The sequence below is a fragment of the Rhincodon typus genome, unplaced genomic scaffold, assembly GCF_021869965.1.
Source record: "Rhincodon typus isolate 14 unplaced genomic scaffold, sRhiTyp1.1 hic_rhity00003002, whole genome shotgun sequence".
NCBI classification, from domain to species: Eukaryota; Metazoa; Chordata; class Chondrichthyes; order Orectolobiformes; family Rhincodontidae; genus Rhincodon; species Rhincodon typus.
In genome coordinates this window covers 1-15466 of record NW_025968640.1, presented here as the reverse complement: position 1 = coordinate 15466, position 15466 = coordinate 1, and the positions used below count along the sequence as shown (strand labels likewise).

Sequence of the window (15466 nt, the reverse complement as noted above, 5' to 3'; positions counted from 1 at the left end):
TGAATGAGATTCTACCCATGGAGCATTAATTAGTAAGATTTACCCTACTTCTCACAAATATGGAGTTCAACAAAAATGCTTGGATGTCTGTGCTCAAGATGAAAGGATCAAAAGGTTTTGGCAAGGAGAAGGAGTACTGGCAATCCCCTTCGAGGCTGATAATTTTTGAAAAGAAATTCCACTTCTTGTGAATGACTGAAATGAACAAATTACTGTGATGGACAAGCTTAAAAAACACTGATGCAATGCAGCAAATGAAACAAAAGCTAAAAAAAAACAAAAGCAGGAAAGTGAAGTTGAAGATTAAGATTAAGATATTTGTCATGATCTCATTGAAAGGTGGAGCAGACTCATTCAGCCAAATTCTGCTGATATGTCTTACGGTCTTAAAACACCTGGGTTTAGTTTAGAAGCAAGTTTGAGTTTCTCTCCTAGAAGGAGTTCAAGTCAGTTTGTGCAATCAGTTATCTCAGCAAAAGGATTTAGTTGGTGAAACATCAAAAGCAGGAGAGTTTGGTTACAAGTCAGCAGATTAGTAGAACTGAGAACATATGGCTCTCAGATTTGTTAAAAGTTCATACTTAGTAGTCTTTGAATGAACTCATTAAATTTTCTTCACAGTCTACAGCAAAGAAACTGTAAGGTGTCAGTTAAGTAGAAATATAGACAGCTCAGACTAATCAGAGTCTACCTGCCTGATCTGAAAATTAATACTGACAGTGAGCTGTTCTTATTGCATCTGCATGCCAATTATGAATCAACAAATCAGCAGCCTCTTTTCAATTGAAAACAAATTGCTGGAGAAACTCTGCAGGTCTGGCAGTATCAATGAGGAGAAAGCAGAGTTGGTGTTCTGGAGGAGGGTTACTGGTTCCGAAATGTTGACTTTGCTTTCCCTGCACAGATCCTACCAGACCTCCGGAGTGTCTCCAACAACTTCTGTTTTTGGTTCAGATTTCCAGTATCCACAGTTGTGTCTTTTTTTTAAGCACTATCTTCTCACTACATATAAAGTGATGTATCTTTGTCTGCACCCGCACTCCCCCAAGTCTGTGTTCTGATGAATGCAAGTCAAAGTTTTAACCTCTAGTCTCTATTTAGTAATGTTTAAGATCAGCAGACAGAGGATAAGTATGGAAAGCATGTCAATTCATAGAACCACAGGCTATTTGGTCCATAGAGTTCAAAGCAACCCTCTGAAGAGCACCTCATCCAGACCCAACCCCCAACTGTATCCCTGTAACCTTCATTTCCCATGGCTAATCCACCTAGCCTGCTCATCCCTGGACATCATGGGCAATTTAGCATGGCCAATCCAACTAATCTGCACATCTTTGGAAGAAGAAACCGGAGCACCCGGAAGGAACCCACATGGACAGTGGGAAAATGTGTTAACTCCACAGACAGTTGCCTGAGTCTAGGATAGAACCCAGGTCTCTGGTGCTGTGAGGCAGCACTGCTAACCACTGAGTCACCTGATTCTGATCCAATTAGGTTGTTAAGAATGGAAAAGAAACTGATTCTGTCCATCCATCAACAGTAATATATGGAAGCACTTCCTTTTACCTGTTTCCAATGGTAACGAGCGGACAATAATATTTTTTTGAAATTTCTTCATATGTTTGTAGGTGATTGTCAATCTTATAACAGGATTCTTCATATCTTTTCCAGTTCTGAAAAAATGAAAGATCCACAATGTAAATTGGTGGAGAGATTTTCAGTATTTGTTGTGCATAGCAGTGATCAGGAGATATGAGAAGGCTATTGGGATGGGGTGGATACAGAGAAAAAGCAATCATGAGAGACCTGATGGGAAGGTGGCCAACGTATTTCAGAGCTTCTGTGGGGCCAGTAGGGGTGGAAAGAATTTTATCTTCCCGAAAAAGACAGAAAAAATTAGTCTGCAGCTGTGGGTGCTAGTGAAGTATCAAATGCAGCTTTGTGCGTGCCCTTCGATCACCAACAAATTTTCAAAAAAGTCCATGAGCAGGCATAGGTTCTTAATTTACATACTTCTCTTGCCTGGCCTAATACCCAATGCAAGAGTCTACTCAGGTAACAAATAACGGATGTCATGTATCTAGCATGGGACCAAAACTTGTGTATACAGGGGATCCCACTGCTAAATTGGAATGCCTTACACTAGTTTAACATTAAAACAAACATACAATTGCATCTCTATCACGTGCCACTTCTGGATAAAAATTCCCCCTTTTCTTTTAAAATTAAATTTAAATTTAAATTTATTGTTTCTAGATAATTAAAAGATAACAGTGGACAAAAACTTTATAGATATTTTGTTCCACTAAAGGTAATTACTATTGTTGCCTTAATCAAAAGTAACTGGGCAGTACATAAACCTCCAATGGATTACAAAAAGCATCTGTTCAATCATAACTTTGCACACTTAGGTGGTGTAGTAAAAGCTAGTATGTGACAAAAACCATCTTGAATTCATAGAAGCCAGTCTCCCATGATTTCTGTACCTTCAAATAAGGCAGGCACAGTTACAATGACTTGTGGGACATTAGAATCCCATCTTCATTACTCTATTGGTGATTGCAAAACAGCTGGACAGCAACATAACAATCCTTTACAACTCTTCTGGAATACAGCAGCATAATCAGGAACAAGTTGCAAAGTGGCACAATTAAGAAACTCCAGTCTCTGGGAATGTTCCAGCTGATAAAGTAAAACATCGGTTTTGGAGGCTGAGGGGTAACCTAAAGAAGCTTATAAAATCATGAGGGGCATGCACAGGGTGAATATTCAAGATCTTTTCCTCAGGGTAGGGGAGTCCAAAACTGGAGGGCACAGGTTTAAGGTGAGAGGGGAAAGATATGAAAGGGATCTAAGGGGCAACTTTTTTGTGCAGAGGGTGGTGACTGTATGGAATGAGCTGCCAGAGGAAGTGGTGGAGGATGGTGCAATTACAACATTTAAAAGGCATCTGGTTCGTGGATGAATAATAAGGGTTTAGAGAGATATAGGCCAAATGCTGGCAAATGCGGGACTTGATTAATTGAGGATATCTGGTCAGCATGGACAAGTTGGACTGATGGGTCTGTTTCCATTCTGTACAACTCTATGACTCTCTCAGTCAATATTAGCAGTGCAAATTGGTAATACCAAAAACGAGTAACAGTGCACACAGAAGATGGATGATCATATCTGCCTGTCCTTCGCAGGATGATATTCCACTATCACAAACCATTTTTAGCACATTTCCTCGGTCATCTCAAACAGCTGTATCTGGGACAGTACACCTTAAAGGTTATACCGGTACACCATTTACCTCCTACCATAACTACTCTCTTGTTTTGAGTCAACAGCAATGATAATAGCTGAAGTATTAACAACAGATGATAATAACTGAACACAATACCGACAGCATACAGAAAAGTAACAGTTCACCTGAAAAACTGCAGACCTGTTAGAAATTAGTTAAACTGTCAAAAAGACTTCATTCTTCAGCAGTATTTTGTTTTATTTTGACATTCATAACATTGCACATATGGAGCATAATACATTTTCTGCTTAACTACGGACTAGCCCAGACTTTCCTGTGAGCACTGGAGGAATGGCTTTTGCCATTAACCATATGTAAATCTAACTCCAGGCATTTAGCAAACTTAACAGCAACAGCTTCCTCTCTGCCAGCACATTTACATTTAGCATCCAAGAACAGCACAAGCAGTAGCAAAGCTATTCAACCCAACAGGATCATGAATCCTCACCAACAGATGGAAAGCAATCCCTTTATTTGGAAAAAAAATCCCTCTGACTACCATTTCTTCCTCTCTCTGGGCTCCCTCGTTACCTATTCGCCCACCCCCTTTTCCCACCCACGCACTGTCAACAGCATAAATACCACCTTTCCTAATTCTTTTTAAGCTCCCACTAACTCTGAAAAAGGGTCACAGTATTCAAAATATTACCTTTATGTTCTCTCTCTCCACAGATGCTGTTAGACCTACTAAGTTTCTCCAGCAATATCTGCTTTTATTTGTTTCAGACAGAAAGCAAAGAGGAAAACAGGCAAACAGCAAATATAAATTATAGTTAAGACACTGTACAGAAATTTAAACAAAGTTCTGGACATACTAAAAAAACATTTGGATAGGACATGGATGGGAAAGGTGTTAAAAGGAGATGGACAAAATGCCGCCAATTGGAATTAGCTGAGTGGGCACCATGGTCAGCATGAACCAGATTGGGCCAATGGGCCGGTTTCCATGCTGTATTACTCTATGACTCTATGTGGGAGTATAGGAAACATAAAGAGAAAAACAACAAAATGTTTAATAAAATGGAGCATTATCTTCCTTTTGATGGAAATAATTATCATTCGCTAACCACTAAGAACGGCTATGAACCTTGATTGAAAAAAATTAAGATTTGTTCAATTTTAAGAGTGAGAATAGTGAATAATCAGACAAAATTCATGCTGTAATATTGATTTCTATGCATGATCTAGTGGTGAAGACTGCAACAGTTCAATACATCAAAGAGCAGGAAATCACTATCAGACTTCTTTGTTTAACTGCGATTGTGCAGACACCAGTTCTACCTAGTAAAAACAGCAAGTCTTGCAGTTATAATCAGAGCAAAATCCAAGCCATTATGCCAGAGATACAAAGCTTAACTACTCATTATGTCTTCAACACTACATTAGGGAATCATGCAATTAACTCAGCCATTGATAGTACTTCTCTGTTACCCTTACAACACCAAGTTGTTCCACCACATATCAGTAATAATTTCCACACGACGATGGTTAAAATACAAAAATAAATGTATTCCCAGAAATGGATATCACACCTCAGGGCAACCTTCATCTTTTCTAGGTTGTCTTTGTTCTACTTTTCCTGGCTTCTTACAGATGCTCCATATATTTTCCTCGCAATCTTTAACTTTCCATTGGCCATCCTGTTAATTTAAGTTTAAAAAAATGCGCTTAATTCAAAGACATGTGCAAATAACAAATTATCAGTAATCAAAACATTACAGTGGCACTAAATAGAATTTGCTGCCAAAGCTCAGCAGGTCTGGCAGCATCTGTGGAGAGAAATTAGACTTAACATTTCTGGCTGAGTGATATCTCCCCAGAACTGTTCCGAGGAAGGGTCACTCAACCTGAAACGTTAACACTTATTTCTCTCCACAGATGCTGCCAGACCTGCTGAGCTTTTCCAGCAATTTCTGTTTTTGTTTCTGATTTAGAGCATCTGCAGTTTTTATTACAGTGGCACATTTCTCTTCTGAACTTTTGTATATTGCAAACATCTAGCTGCATAAATAACATCATGTGGCGTGTTTGCTCCGATGCAACAATTTACATTTGTAATTATTCCACTGAGTTAAAAAGCATCACTAAGTGACATATCAGATAAAATTTCACTGATGTGTGCAAAATTAAGACAATTTAATAACTAGCTACTCAACATGGACTTACATAGCACTTTTAACTTAGTAAAACAAAATTTTAGTTGTACCATCATAATGACTTATGCCATATTGTGATGATGAAATTAAAGCTTTTTTAATTCATGGCACATAACAAAGAAATAGTTCTACCTAGGTTCATTAAGATTATAAGAAGCTGCATTTATGGTTTTGACACTAAAGCAGCATGATATAAAATGCAAATCAACAAATCATTATAACAACTAAGATTAGTCGTCCATTGCAAAGGACAAACTTTGTTTCATCCATAAATTTGAAGCATGAGTGGTCAAATGAGATTATGAATTCGTCCCTATCGTAACAAGCAAAAAGACTAGACAGCCAAAACATATAATAAAGCTAGCTCACAAATCTTAGCTCAGGGATAAGTATAAAGAAGTCATTCTGGACAGATGAACATTTATCTAGAAAGGTATTAAACATTGAACCAGGAAAAACAACCATTTGGCCACAAACCCACATTTTCCTTTTTAAATTTACAATTTGTTCATAATCATTAGAGTTTACCCTGGTTACTTAATGCCATGGAAGAAAGTTCCATATGAATGGTCATTCATCGAGGTGTTCAGCAGATCTCCAGAACCGAGAAACACCCCAGATTTCACTGACTAGTCTGTTTCCACATTCCAAATCTGTGTTGGTAAGTTTACAGACTTGTAATACTTTTGACAAGGCCAACAGGAATTTTCTGTACAAGAAGAATTTAACTAAACTAAATCTTGTTGGTACTCAGAGACTGGTAGCAGATCATGAAACAAAACAAAACAGAGTGGTTAATAAAAACTAGCCCCTTTTTTGGAAGCCATCAATAAAGAAATTAGACTTTGCAATATATTTGATGCTGAAATAACAAATCTGTTCTCATTATGAGAAGTCTTACTAACTTGAATTCATTTTAACAATTGAGATAACTTTTCTAATGCAGAATTTATTTGTTTTGCTGAACATTTTAGAATAAAAACAGCTGCAAAGGGTTTAGAATATGAGGTTTCTGAATGTCTGAATCACACACAGTATTGGTAAGAGTAACAGAAGACATATTATTTCTAAAGCAGCATTCACATGGTTTGTGGCTAGACAGTAAAGAAAAGTTCAAGAAGGCATGCAAATATTAGTAAATATATTTACAATCTTCTGTGAAGACACACAGTGTTCTGTGGTGTTATATGGAACATTTGGCTCATTTTTATGCCAGTAAGTGAATATCACAGGTGATCCTTCTGACCATGTAAATTGAGCTGGTGTCCTGTTGTTGGCAAGTCCAATCCAAACCTCTGGTACAGTTTCTGGCAGAAAGATTATATATATATTTGGTTAGGTTCAAAACAGGAAATTAAATAATGTTCTTAGTATGTAACTGCCAGTTCGTCTTTCACTGTCACTTTTCAAATTCATGGCAACAATTATTGATTGATTGATTAATTTATTGTTGTCACATGCACTAAGATATAGTGAAAAATGTTGTTTTGTGTGCTATACAGGCAGATCGTACCAAACAAAGTGCATCAGGGTCGCAGAACAGAGTGCAGAATACAGTGTTACAGCTGCAGAGACAGAGATCAGAATGAACATTTGGGAGGTCTGTTCGAGAGTCTGATAACAGTGAGGAAGAAGCTGGTCTTGAATCTGTTCATATGTGTATTCAAACTTTTATATCTTCTGCCTGATGGAGTGGCGTGGGAGAGGTCTTTGATTATGTTGGTTGCTTTCCTGAGGCAGCTGAAGCATAGATGGAATCAATGCATGGAAGGCTGGTTTGTGTGATGGACTGGGCTGTGCTCACAACTCTCTGTAGTTTCTTGCGGTCTTGGAAAAAGCAGTAGCCATGTCATGCTGTGATGCATCCAGATAGGATGCTTTCTCTGGTGCATCTATTAAAATTGGTAAGAGTCATTGTGGACATGCCAAATTTCCTTAGTCTCCTGAGGAAGTAGAGGCATTATTGTGCTTTCTTGACCATCGTACTGAAATGAGTGGACCAGGACAGGTTGGTGATCATCACTTCCAGGAATTTGACGCTCTCGACCATCTCCACCTCAGCACCATTGATACAGACAGGGGCGTGCTCTCCACTCCACTTCCTGAAGTCAATGACTAGCTCCTTCGTGTTGCTGACATTGATGGAGAGACTTATGTCTTTATGCCATGTCGTTTAGTACTCAAATTTCTTTCCTGTATTCTACCTCGTCATTGTAGGTCTGATCTCAAACAATGGTGGCGTTGTCAGCAAATTTGTAAATGATATTGGGGCAGAATTTGGCCACAGAGTCGTGAATGTAAAATCAGTGTTGCAGAGGCCGAGTACAACCTTGTGAGGCGCTAATATTGAGGATTATGGTGGAGAGGGTGTTATTGCCTATTCTTACTGATTGCAGTCTATGGATCAGGTAGTCAAGGATCCAGTCACAGAGTGGGGAGCCGAGACCTAGGTTTCGGAGTTTAGAGAACAGTTTGTTTGGAATTATGGTGTTGGTGTTGAAGTTGGAACTATAGTCAATAAGTAGGAGCCCGATGTAGGTATCCTTGTTATCCATATGTTCCAGGGATGAGTGTAAGGCCAGGGTGATGGAATCTGATATCAAAATGGCTGTCAAAATTAGGTCAAAATGTTCAATATATTTGCCATACTTTAGGCTTACTCTGGGTGGGGAGAGCTTGGCGTTCGCCTAGTTAGTTTGCACGTGTAGAAAATCAGAACCAACAGCACAGATTCAACCTCTATTTTGGTGAGGTACATTCAAGACCTCTCTTCTTATACTTTACAGTAAAAACTGTCAGTGAATAATTGCAAGGACTTGCCTTTGGAAGAAAGAACTCATGAAGTAGTGGCAGTGGTTTACTTGACCAGTACATTTGTCAATAAAAAGGGTATTCAGAAATCTGTCTAAAAGCTTGGTAATTCAATTAGTATACCAAATCATAGTAAGGACTGTTAACATAGATCACTTACGAGTCACAAGAAACTCACAACAAACCCTGGTGTACTTATGTAATGTATGATTTGCCTGGTTAGTACACAAAACAATACTTCTCACTGTATCTTAGTTCATGTGACAATAGTAATAAATCAAATCAAACTTTAAGATTGAGAAAAAGTTTAAAATTAACTTGTAACAATTCAACTCTGCAGTAACTGATTTACACAGAGACGCAGTTGAATTATCGCCAAGTTCTCGTGCATTACAGAACTCAAAAATGCAAATACTTTGTAAAAGAAAAGATTACAGAAGAGAAAACAAATGGAAAATTACAATAATTTCAGTCTATAACTCTAATAGGTTAACACATCAGGATCTTAAATGTTGGACAGAATCCTATAGGGGCCTCAACAATTGGATTTGAATTAGCTTTATTATCACATGTACTCAAATGAGCACAGTGAAAAGTTTACAAGTTGCCACTTATAGCGCCATCTTAGGTACAAAGATACCGAGATACAGATTATTCAGTACAAGTTCTTCAGAAAAAAAAATAGAAAATAAAGAAATAAAAAGTCCAGCATGACAGATCATAGGAATAAATAAGAAAAATAGAGAAATAAAAAGTTGAGAATAACAGTCCTTCCAACCCAGTCCACGGCAACACCTTGCCTTCAGATAGTGCCAGGCCTTGAATCACCTTAAAGGCCGTAAGTCCATGCGGAGGCCACACTGGGCTGAAAGATCATCACAGGTCGCTGAGAGACTGCCATGAGACTGTCTCACCAGGCCACCGCAAGACTGCCATGAGCCACTGAGAGACTGCCTAGAGACTACAATGCCAGGCCAGGAGATCGCCATGCCAGGCTGAGAGGAATCCATGCCGTGTCAGCGCTGAGGCCGGGGCTTCAGGATGTTACCAAGAAAGGACAAGAGAGAAAAATAAAAGATAAGAAGAAAGTAAAAGAAACGGAGGAAGAGGATGAGCTCTGGCTGAGGTGTCCTATTCTGCTGTGATCTTGAAGGTCCAGGATCAATGGTGGAAAGATGTGACAAAACATGCGAAAAGACCAGGGAGGCCTATCTTGACAGAGTTGAAAGATGCAGGTTGTTGCCAAAGTTCCAGGTGCCAGGGTACAATTCTCACTGGACAGCGGTGAGTTGTCTATTAGGGGCAATATTTTCTTGTTAATGACTTTATTAAGTGCAGATCTCAACACATTAATATGCAGCTTCCTGTTATACCATCCACACAAGCAAACTGGACACCAATTATTCTCTACACTGAAATCAGAGGGGGTACCTTGTGATTCCAGCTCACCAATTTCTCTAAAGGACCTCTATGTTGGGTAGCAGATACCATCATCTCCGGGCACCTGATGTCAATGTCTGTAGACACTGGTATCAAACATATACCAACCTCTGAAAACTATCATTGTCATGTTGTAGCAAGGACACTGCAGTCAGGGAGACACACTCAGCTCATAAAGTAGAAGAGGCTTCATCTGTTCGTTTGTTCTCTTAGTACTCACTCACCTTGAGCATGCCTGGATGCTCACAAAATCTTTGCCTTTTTGCGCTTTGCCACTCAGCTTGAGATACCAGGCTCGCAGTACTGCTGCATTGCCGTGCTCTCTAGCCAAGGCACAATGCTAGGAAGCTTATCGTGGTTCTCAGCAGTCCTCAAACAAGACAAGGGAGATGGATTTGGATCAGGGGTTCCTGGCAGAATAGGTCAAGGTCAACCTCTAATACCAGTGCAGGTGTTTGGACATGGTCAGTCAACTGCTGAGGGCAGTCAGAGTCAGCATCCTCCTCACACAAGAGGTAATGAGCCAAATGTCAGGCAATCTTAACTCTTTCGGCCCTATTGGAGTCTATTTTCCTCCTGGAATGACAGAGGGGGAGGTACGAAAAGAGATGAAAGACGGTGGCACAGTTTTACCAATGAGGTGGTGTCCTGAGTGAGCAAGTGGATAGCACAGAAGTCATACATGATTGATGGTGTCAGGGGTTAGGATGGGTGAGAGTGAGTGAGGAAAGACATTGCAGGCATTAGTGAGAGTGGTAGAACATGAGGTGGGAAGTTGGATGCAGTAGCTTACGTAATGTGTGGCAAGGCATCAGTTTGATGATGGTGTGGCATCTGCAATTGCAGAGGGAAGAAGGTCACTGACCGTTTCCTACAATGATGTTGCATTCCTTCATACAGCTGAGACTGCACTGGCCTGAGTGGTAACCTGGACCAGGCTGCCATAGTCTGGTGTCACGCCCTCCTCTACTAGTCCTGGGGGTGAACACCTTGTCCCTGCATCACTCTATCCAGTTGCACCTCCAGGTCCCTGCACACAAAACACAGCACCAATATTCCCTACTCATGTCTGGAGAAAATATCAGGAACTGCAGGGCAGCTCCAGAATAACAGTGCATAAATCAGGCTAGAATCGGATGCACCAATTGGGTGGAGAAGGGTGTATTTCATTTCTTAATATGTGGTGGGAAAATTGTTAGGCCTCATTGAGGGTTTTTCTCCACGAGGCTCGATGAAATGAATACTTTGCCAAAATAGTTAAATGCAGCTCATTAATCCGTTCCACTGACACCCTCTAGCATACTGTGCATTTCCAGTGTTTATTCTTTATATTCTAAGATGTCTGGTCTGTTCTCTGCTGCAAGTTGCACAGTTTTGCCATTCAGTAGGCCAATTCAATTGAGCAAACTGAAGAAGATGATATGCAAACCAAAGAGCACACAGGAAAACATTGTGGGTAAGGAAGTGCAGGCTTCTTCTGATCTGCAAGTTTGTGTAGTTATCAACTATTCAACACTGCACAATGATTTTTAAATGCCATTTATTACTTCTGAAAAATAATACAAGTGTGTTGAAGCTTCCAATCTTTTACTCATCAGGACTTTTCACAAGAATTGTTGATGCAAGGAGAAAAAAACATCTTTATACTCTATAATAATTGATAGTTAACTGCTAAACAGTGTTTAAATTTTAACCAGGCAGGCTCAGTCCGATTAGTCAAGGCTTTGCTCTGAAAAATGAACCAGAGAATGGCTATCAGCTGTTCTGTTGAGCTGAAATATATACACAATGTGTGTACATGTTCTGTTTGCACTGAACAGAATCCTTTATATTTATATCTGTAGCTCCTAGTACACAGAGATGTGCCTCACTGCAAGCCCAACTAACAACCTCTCATTAGCAATTCTTAGCACATTCCAGATTATTAAGCAAAGATTGTTCAAATGCAAAGTCAAATCTAGTAAGGTCATTAAACTTCTGTTGTATGCAAGAAGTCAAAGGCATCTTGTCAAAAGGTTTCAGCATCTAACCTTCACTGCCACAATCACCTTCTTCCACAGGGTGTGTACCACTGGTGTCTGGCTTTGATTCCAATAGTTTATCTGTCCAAAGATGGCTGGCTTCATTTGGAACAAGGTACACAGATGGAGTTCAGTATCCATTGTAAGCCATGGAATCTGTTCTTAATTTTAATACAATAATTGGTGCTGCATTGGCATTTTTAATTCTGGAGCTTCCTCATTTGTCCAGTCCTCCTAGATCCCTGAGCAGTCAAGGCAAGATGCAGAATCCCATTTTTGGGCCACTAGTCCTCTTCCTCCAATGGCAAGTTAAATAAGTGAAGCATTGTTTAACTCCAATCAGGCATGCTAATTCAACATGAACAATCTTTTTAAGATATTTGATTATCTTACAGCTGAACCCATTAGCACTGCCACAGAGCTATTGAAATGTTACAGTAAGAGGCCATTCAGGCCATCATGTTTGCACTGGAAGAATAAACCACCTGGTCATTCTGATCCCAGTTAATAGTATCTGGCATTTAGCTGTGGCCCACATAACTAGGCCCAGAGTTCCGATGCACAGCCTCCTACTCAATGCTATTAAAACATTTCCACTGCAGTTCCAATTCCCCTGGGCTACATTCAATTTTGTCCAATGACTGTGTACTCACCACTTTTAAACTGGTTGATCAGAACAGCCACATCTGCCAGTGACTGCATACTAATGAGTTCACTTCCATTCAGGCGGCAGGACATCAGGGCATCTTTCCAGTTCAAATCTTCTTTATGCATTTTGTAGCAAAATCCATTGTAGGAAAGCCAGCCGGATTCACAGTGTGTGGTCCTATACTGCCAGAATTCTGACATTCACAACAAAGGTAAAAGAAAAGCATTACAATCAACTGAATTCCTAAGCATTTTACAACTAACTAAGCACTTAGTGGTGTGTTGTCAATATTGTAACTGTGGAACTGTGGAATAAATTGTGTTCGAATATTCAGATGTTAGATTTTCGTTGAAGCATTGGCCAGGACACTGGAAGAACGCCCATGCTTTTCTTTGAAATGTTAAAGGTTCCATTGTACTATTCACCCAAAGAAAGATGAGGGCTCAGTTTACAACCTCAACTAAAAAATAGCACCTCCAAGGGTACAGTATCCCCTTAGAACTACACCATAATGTTTCTGTAGATATTGTGGTGACATTTCTGAAATGGGATTCAAACACATAAACTTCAGACCCATAAGGAAGAGCTCTACCACTGGTCAGACTGGGTAAGGATGTCAGATTTCCTTCCTGAGAGGATATTAGTGAACCAGATGTGTTTTCCTGACAATTGGCAAAATAACCATTATTAGACTCTTAATTCCAGATTTTTATTGGTTTCAAATACCACCATTTGCCATGGTGGGATTGAACCCAGGTCCCCAGAACATTACCTGGATCTCTGGATTAATAGACAAGTGATAATAACATTAGACTATCACCTCCCCATGAAAATGTAACAACATTCTTTTAATAAAAGTGAAACACAAGTTACATTTCAGAAAAACTTCCTCAGAAGACAATGGAAGAGATTTTGAAAAAAAAAAATCATCTGCAACTCCTGAAATGCTGGCTAGCCAATCAACTCTTTCCTAGAAAGGAATTCAAGACTGCTAACTTCAACTTTGGACCTTTGGCTCAATTTTAAACGCATGGACATTGATAAATACAAAATAACTGAGGGTTACCAGCTAATGTTTTTATTAATTGAATAATCTTTGTTTTGATGAGACCTCTATGTTCATTATGTCAATCTGCTCATGTATGTCAGAGTTACACACACATCCCCACTCCATGAAAGTAAGTTTGAATTACTCTTTACTTCTGGTTTAACAGTGTTATTGCAGTTCTTGCGAAGTCAGTGCCAACAAAGAGTGAGTGGGGAAATACACCTCCATTGATTAAAAGGGAGAAAAATTTGCTTTAGAACTCATAACTTGCCAACAACAATTAATTGAAATCTCTATCTGGGAGATCCCATGAAGATCTCATTGCTGAGGGGATAGATTGCTGGAAGAGAGTTCTTTTGTTTTGAGTTTGAGTTTATCTGTATGTTTTCTTGTGGAAAGAAAATCAGCTTGGAAGGTAAAGAGGCGCACATGTTGGCATCCAGAACAAGCAGTGAAGAGACCATTAGAATCAGGGTATTCCCCAGCAGGACTGACTTAGCAAGAATTACAAGTGGATCCATGCTCGGAATACAAAATTTAGACGCTAAAGGAAAAGAATGGATGGATCTTTGTAAATTTCATGAAGAGATCAGCAGTGCAATCCTCACAAATAAAGTGAACTCCAGAGGTTTATGCACCAGATTGGGAAACAGAAGCAAATTAAAGTGAATTCCTAAGCTTTGGTCCATTTGGCACATTTTGGTTTAGACTTGGACATAGTGAAGGAAACCTCATAGTCATAGAAAGTATAGGGGAAATATTGGGTGGTAATAAAATAGAATAGTGGCTTAAATAATAAGGGTTTATGTAATATAGTGTTATGACACAACTTACTTTGATTAATTCTGTTTAAATGTTTTTACTTAAATCTTGTGACATTATTCTTTCAGTTAATAACTGGAAGCTTGAATTTCTTTTTAAAATCTCTCTCAAGTCTCCTTCAAGATTATAGCACAATGTAGGATAAATTGGTGGAAGCAAACAGCACAAATTACATATCCCATCATAACAAATTATCCAAGTGAATTCCATTAATGTAGCAATTTGTCCATCAATTAATCAATAAACCTGGTAGATTGTGGTAAAATACTAACTGGGAGAGAAGTGTGGCTTACAAAATTTTCCTGTCTTACATAGTCATTTCCCTTTGAAATGTCTATAAAACAACCAGAATTGGTATGCAAGTATTTCCTCACACATGCCAAGAATGAACATTAAAAATAGCAAATGTGTTGACTTGTTTTTCAGCTTTTAGTTTCTTTATGACTTGCGGGCTAAGTGGACCATGCAATTCCATGCAGAGTTGAAGGAGCAGGAAGATCATAAGTTGAAAGTCTGTTGTTTTACATCGGCTGGTCCCAATCAGGGCAGCTGTGTCAAAGATATAATTCGTCTCTGCATTTGAAAGCTATGATAAATAAAAACTGCAGTCATTGCAGAAGTTCCTGTTCCTTGACTGCTGATCAGCACTTCCTGCTAGTACTGCATACACACAAACACTTGGTGAGGATTGGCTATGATTATGACGACCTTGAGAGTTCAAACGTTAACGATGTTCATTCTGTAAATTCACACATGAATACAGTGCACTGACTCAAAATGTTTGAAGGCCACATTGTCCTTAGTAACATTCTGCAATGATACTTTTTACAATCTAGTAAATGCAAATGAGAAAAAAAATCATAAACATACTAACTTACCAAATGGTTCCACCTTTTTTGTAGAGTTGATCACTTTTTCACAAATGTAAGGCAGAGCTGTCTCACAGACAGCACTACTCCAACGGTAATCCAACTTAGAACTCAGTAACCCACAATGGAATTTTCCCAGTAATGAGCCCTGAGGCTGATCTACGGAACATAAAATTGAAATGTTTGGACAAGTTCAAATGAGGGAATTCTCTCCACATTGCTTCCTACTGCTCGACATTAAAGGCATTTCAGTTTTAAACCATTTGTGCAGTCAGAAAAAAAAATGAAGAGATTGGATGGAGATAACAAGGTGTAGAGCTGGATGAACACAGCAGGCCAAGCAGCATCAGAGGAGCAGGAA

General features: G+C 39.2%; 1 protein-coding gene across 1 annotated transcript; it reads right to left on the bottom strand.

The window, feature by feature from the left end:
* Window positions 1-1566: 1566 nt before the first annotated feature.
* Window positions 1567-15264, bottom strand: LOC125481667 (secretory phospholipase A2 receptor-like; the record flags this gene model as incomplete). The annotated part of the gene is made up of 5 exons (XM_048593513.1): window positions 1567-1673; window positions 4822-4929; window positions 6595-6752; window positions 12371-12559; window positions 15115-15264. Coding segments are annotated over 5 exons (712 nt in total), but the record flags the coding sequence as incomplete, so codon positions are not given.
* Between the last annotated feature and the right edge of the window lie 202 nt (window positions 15265-15466).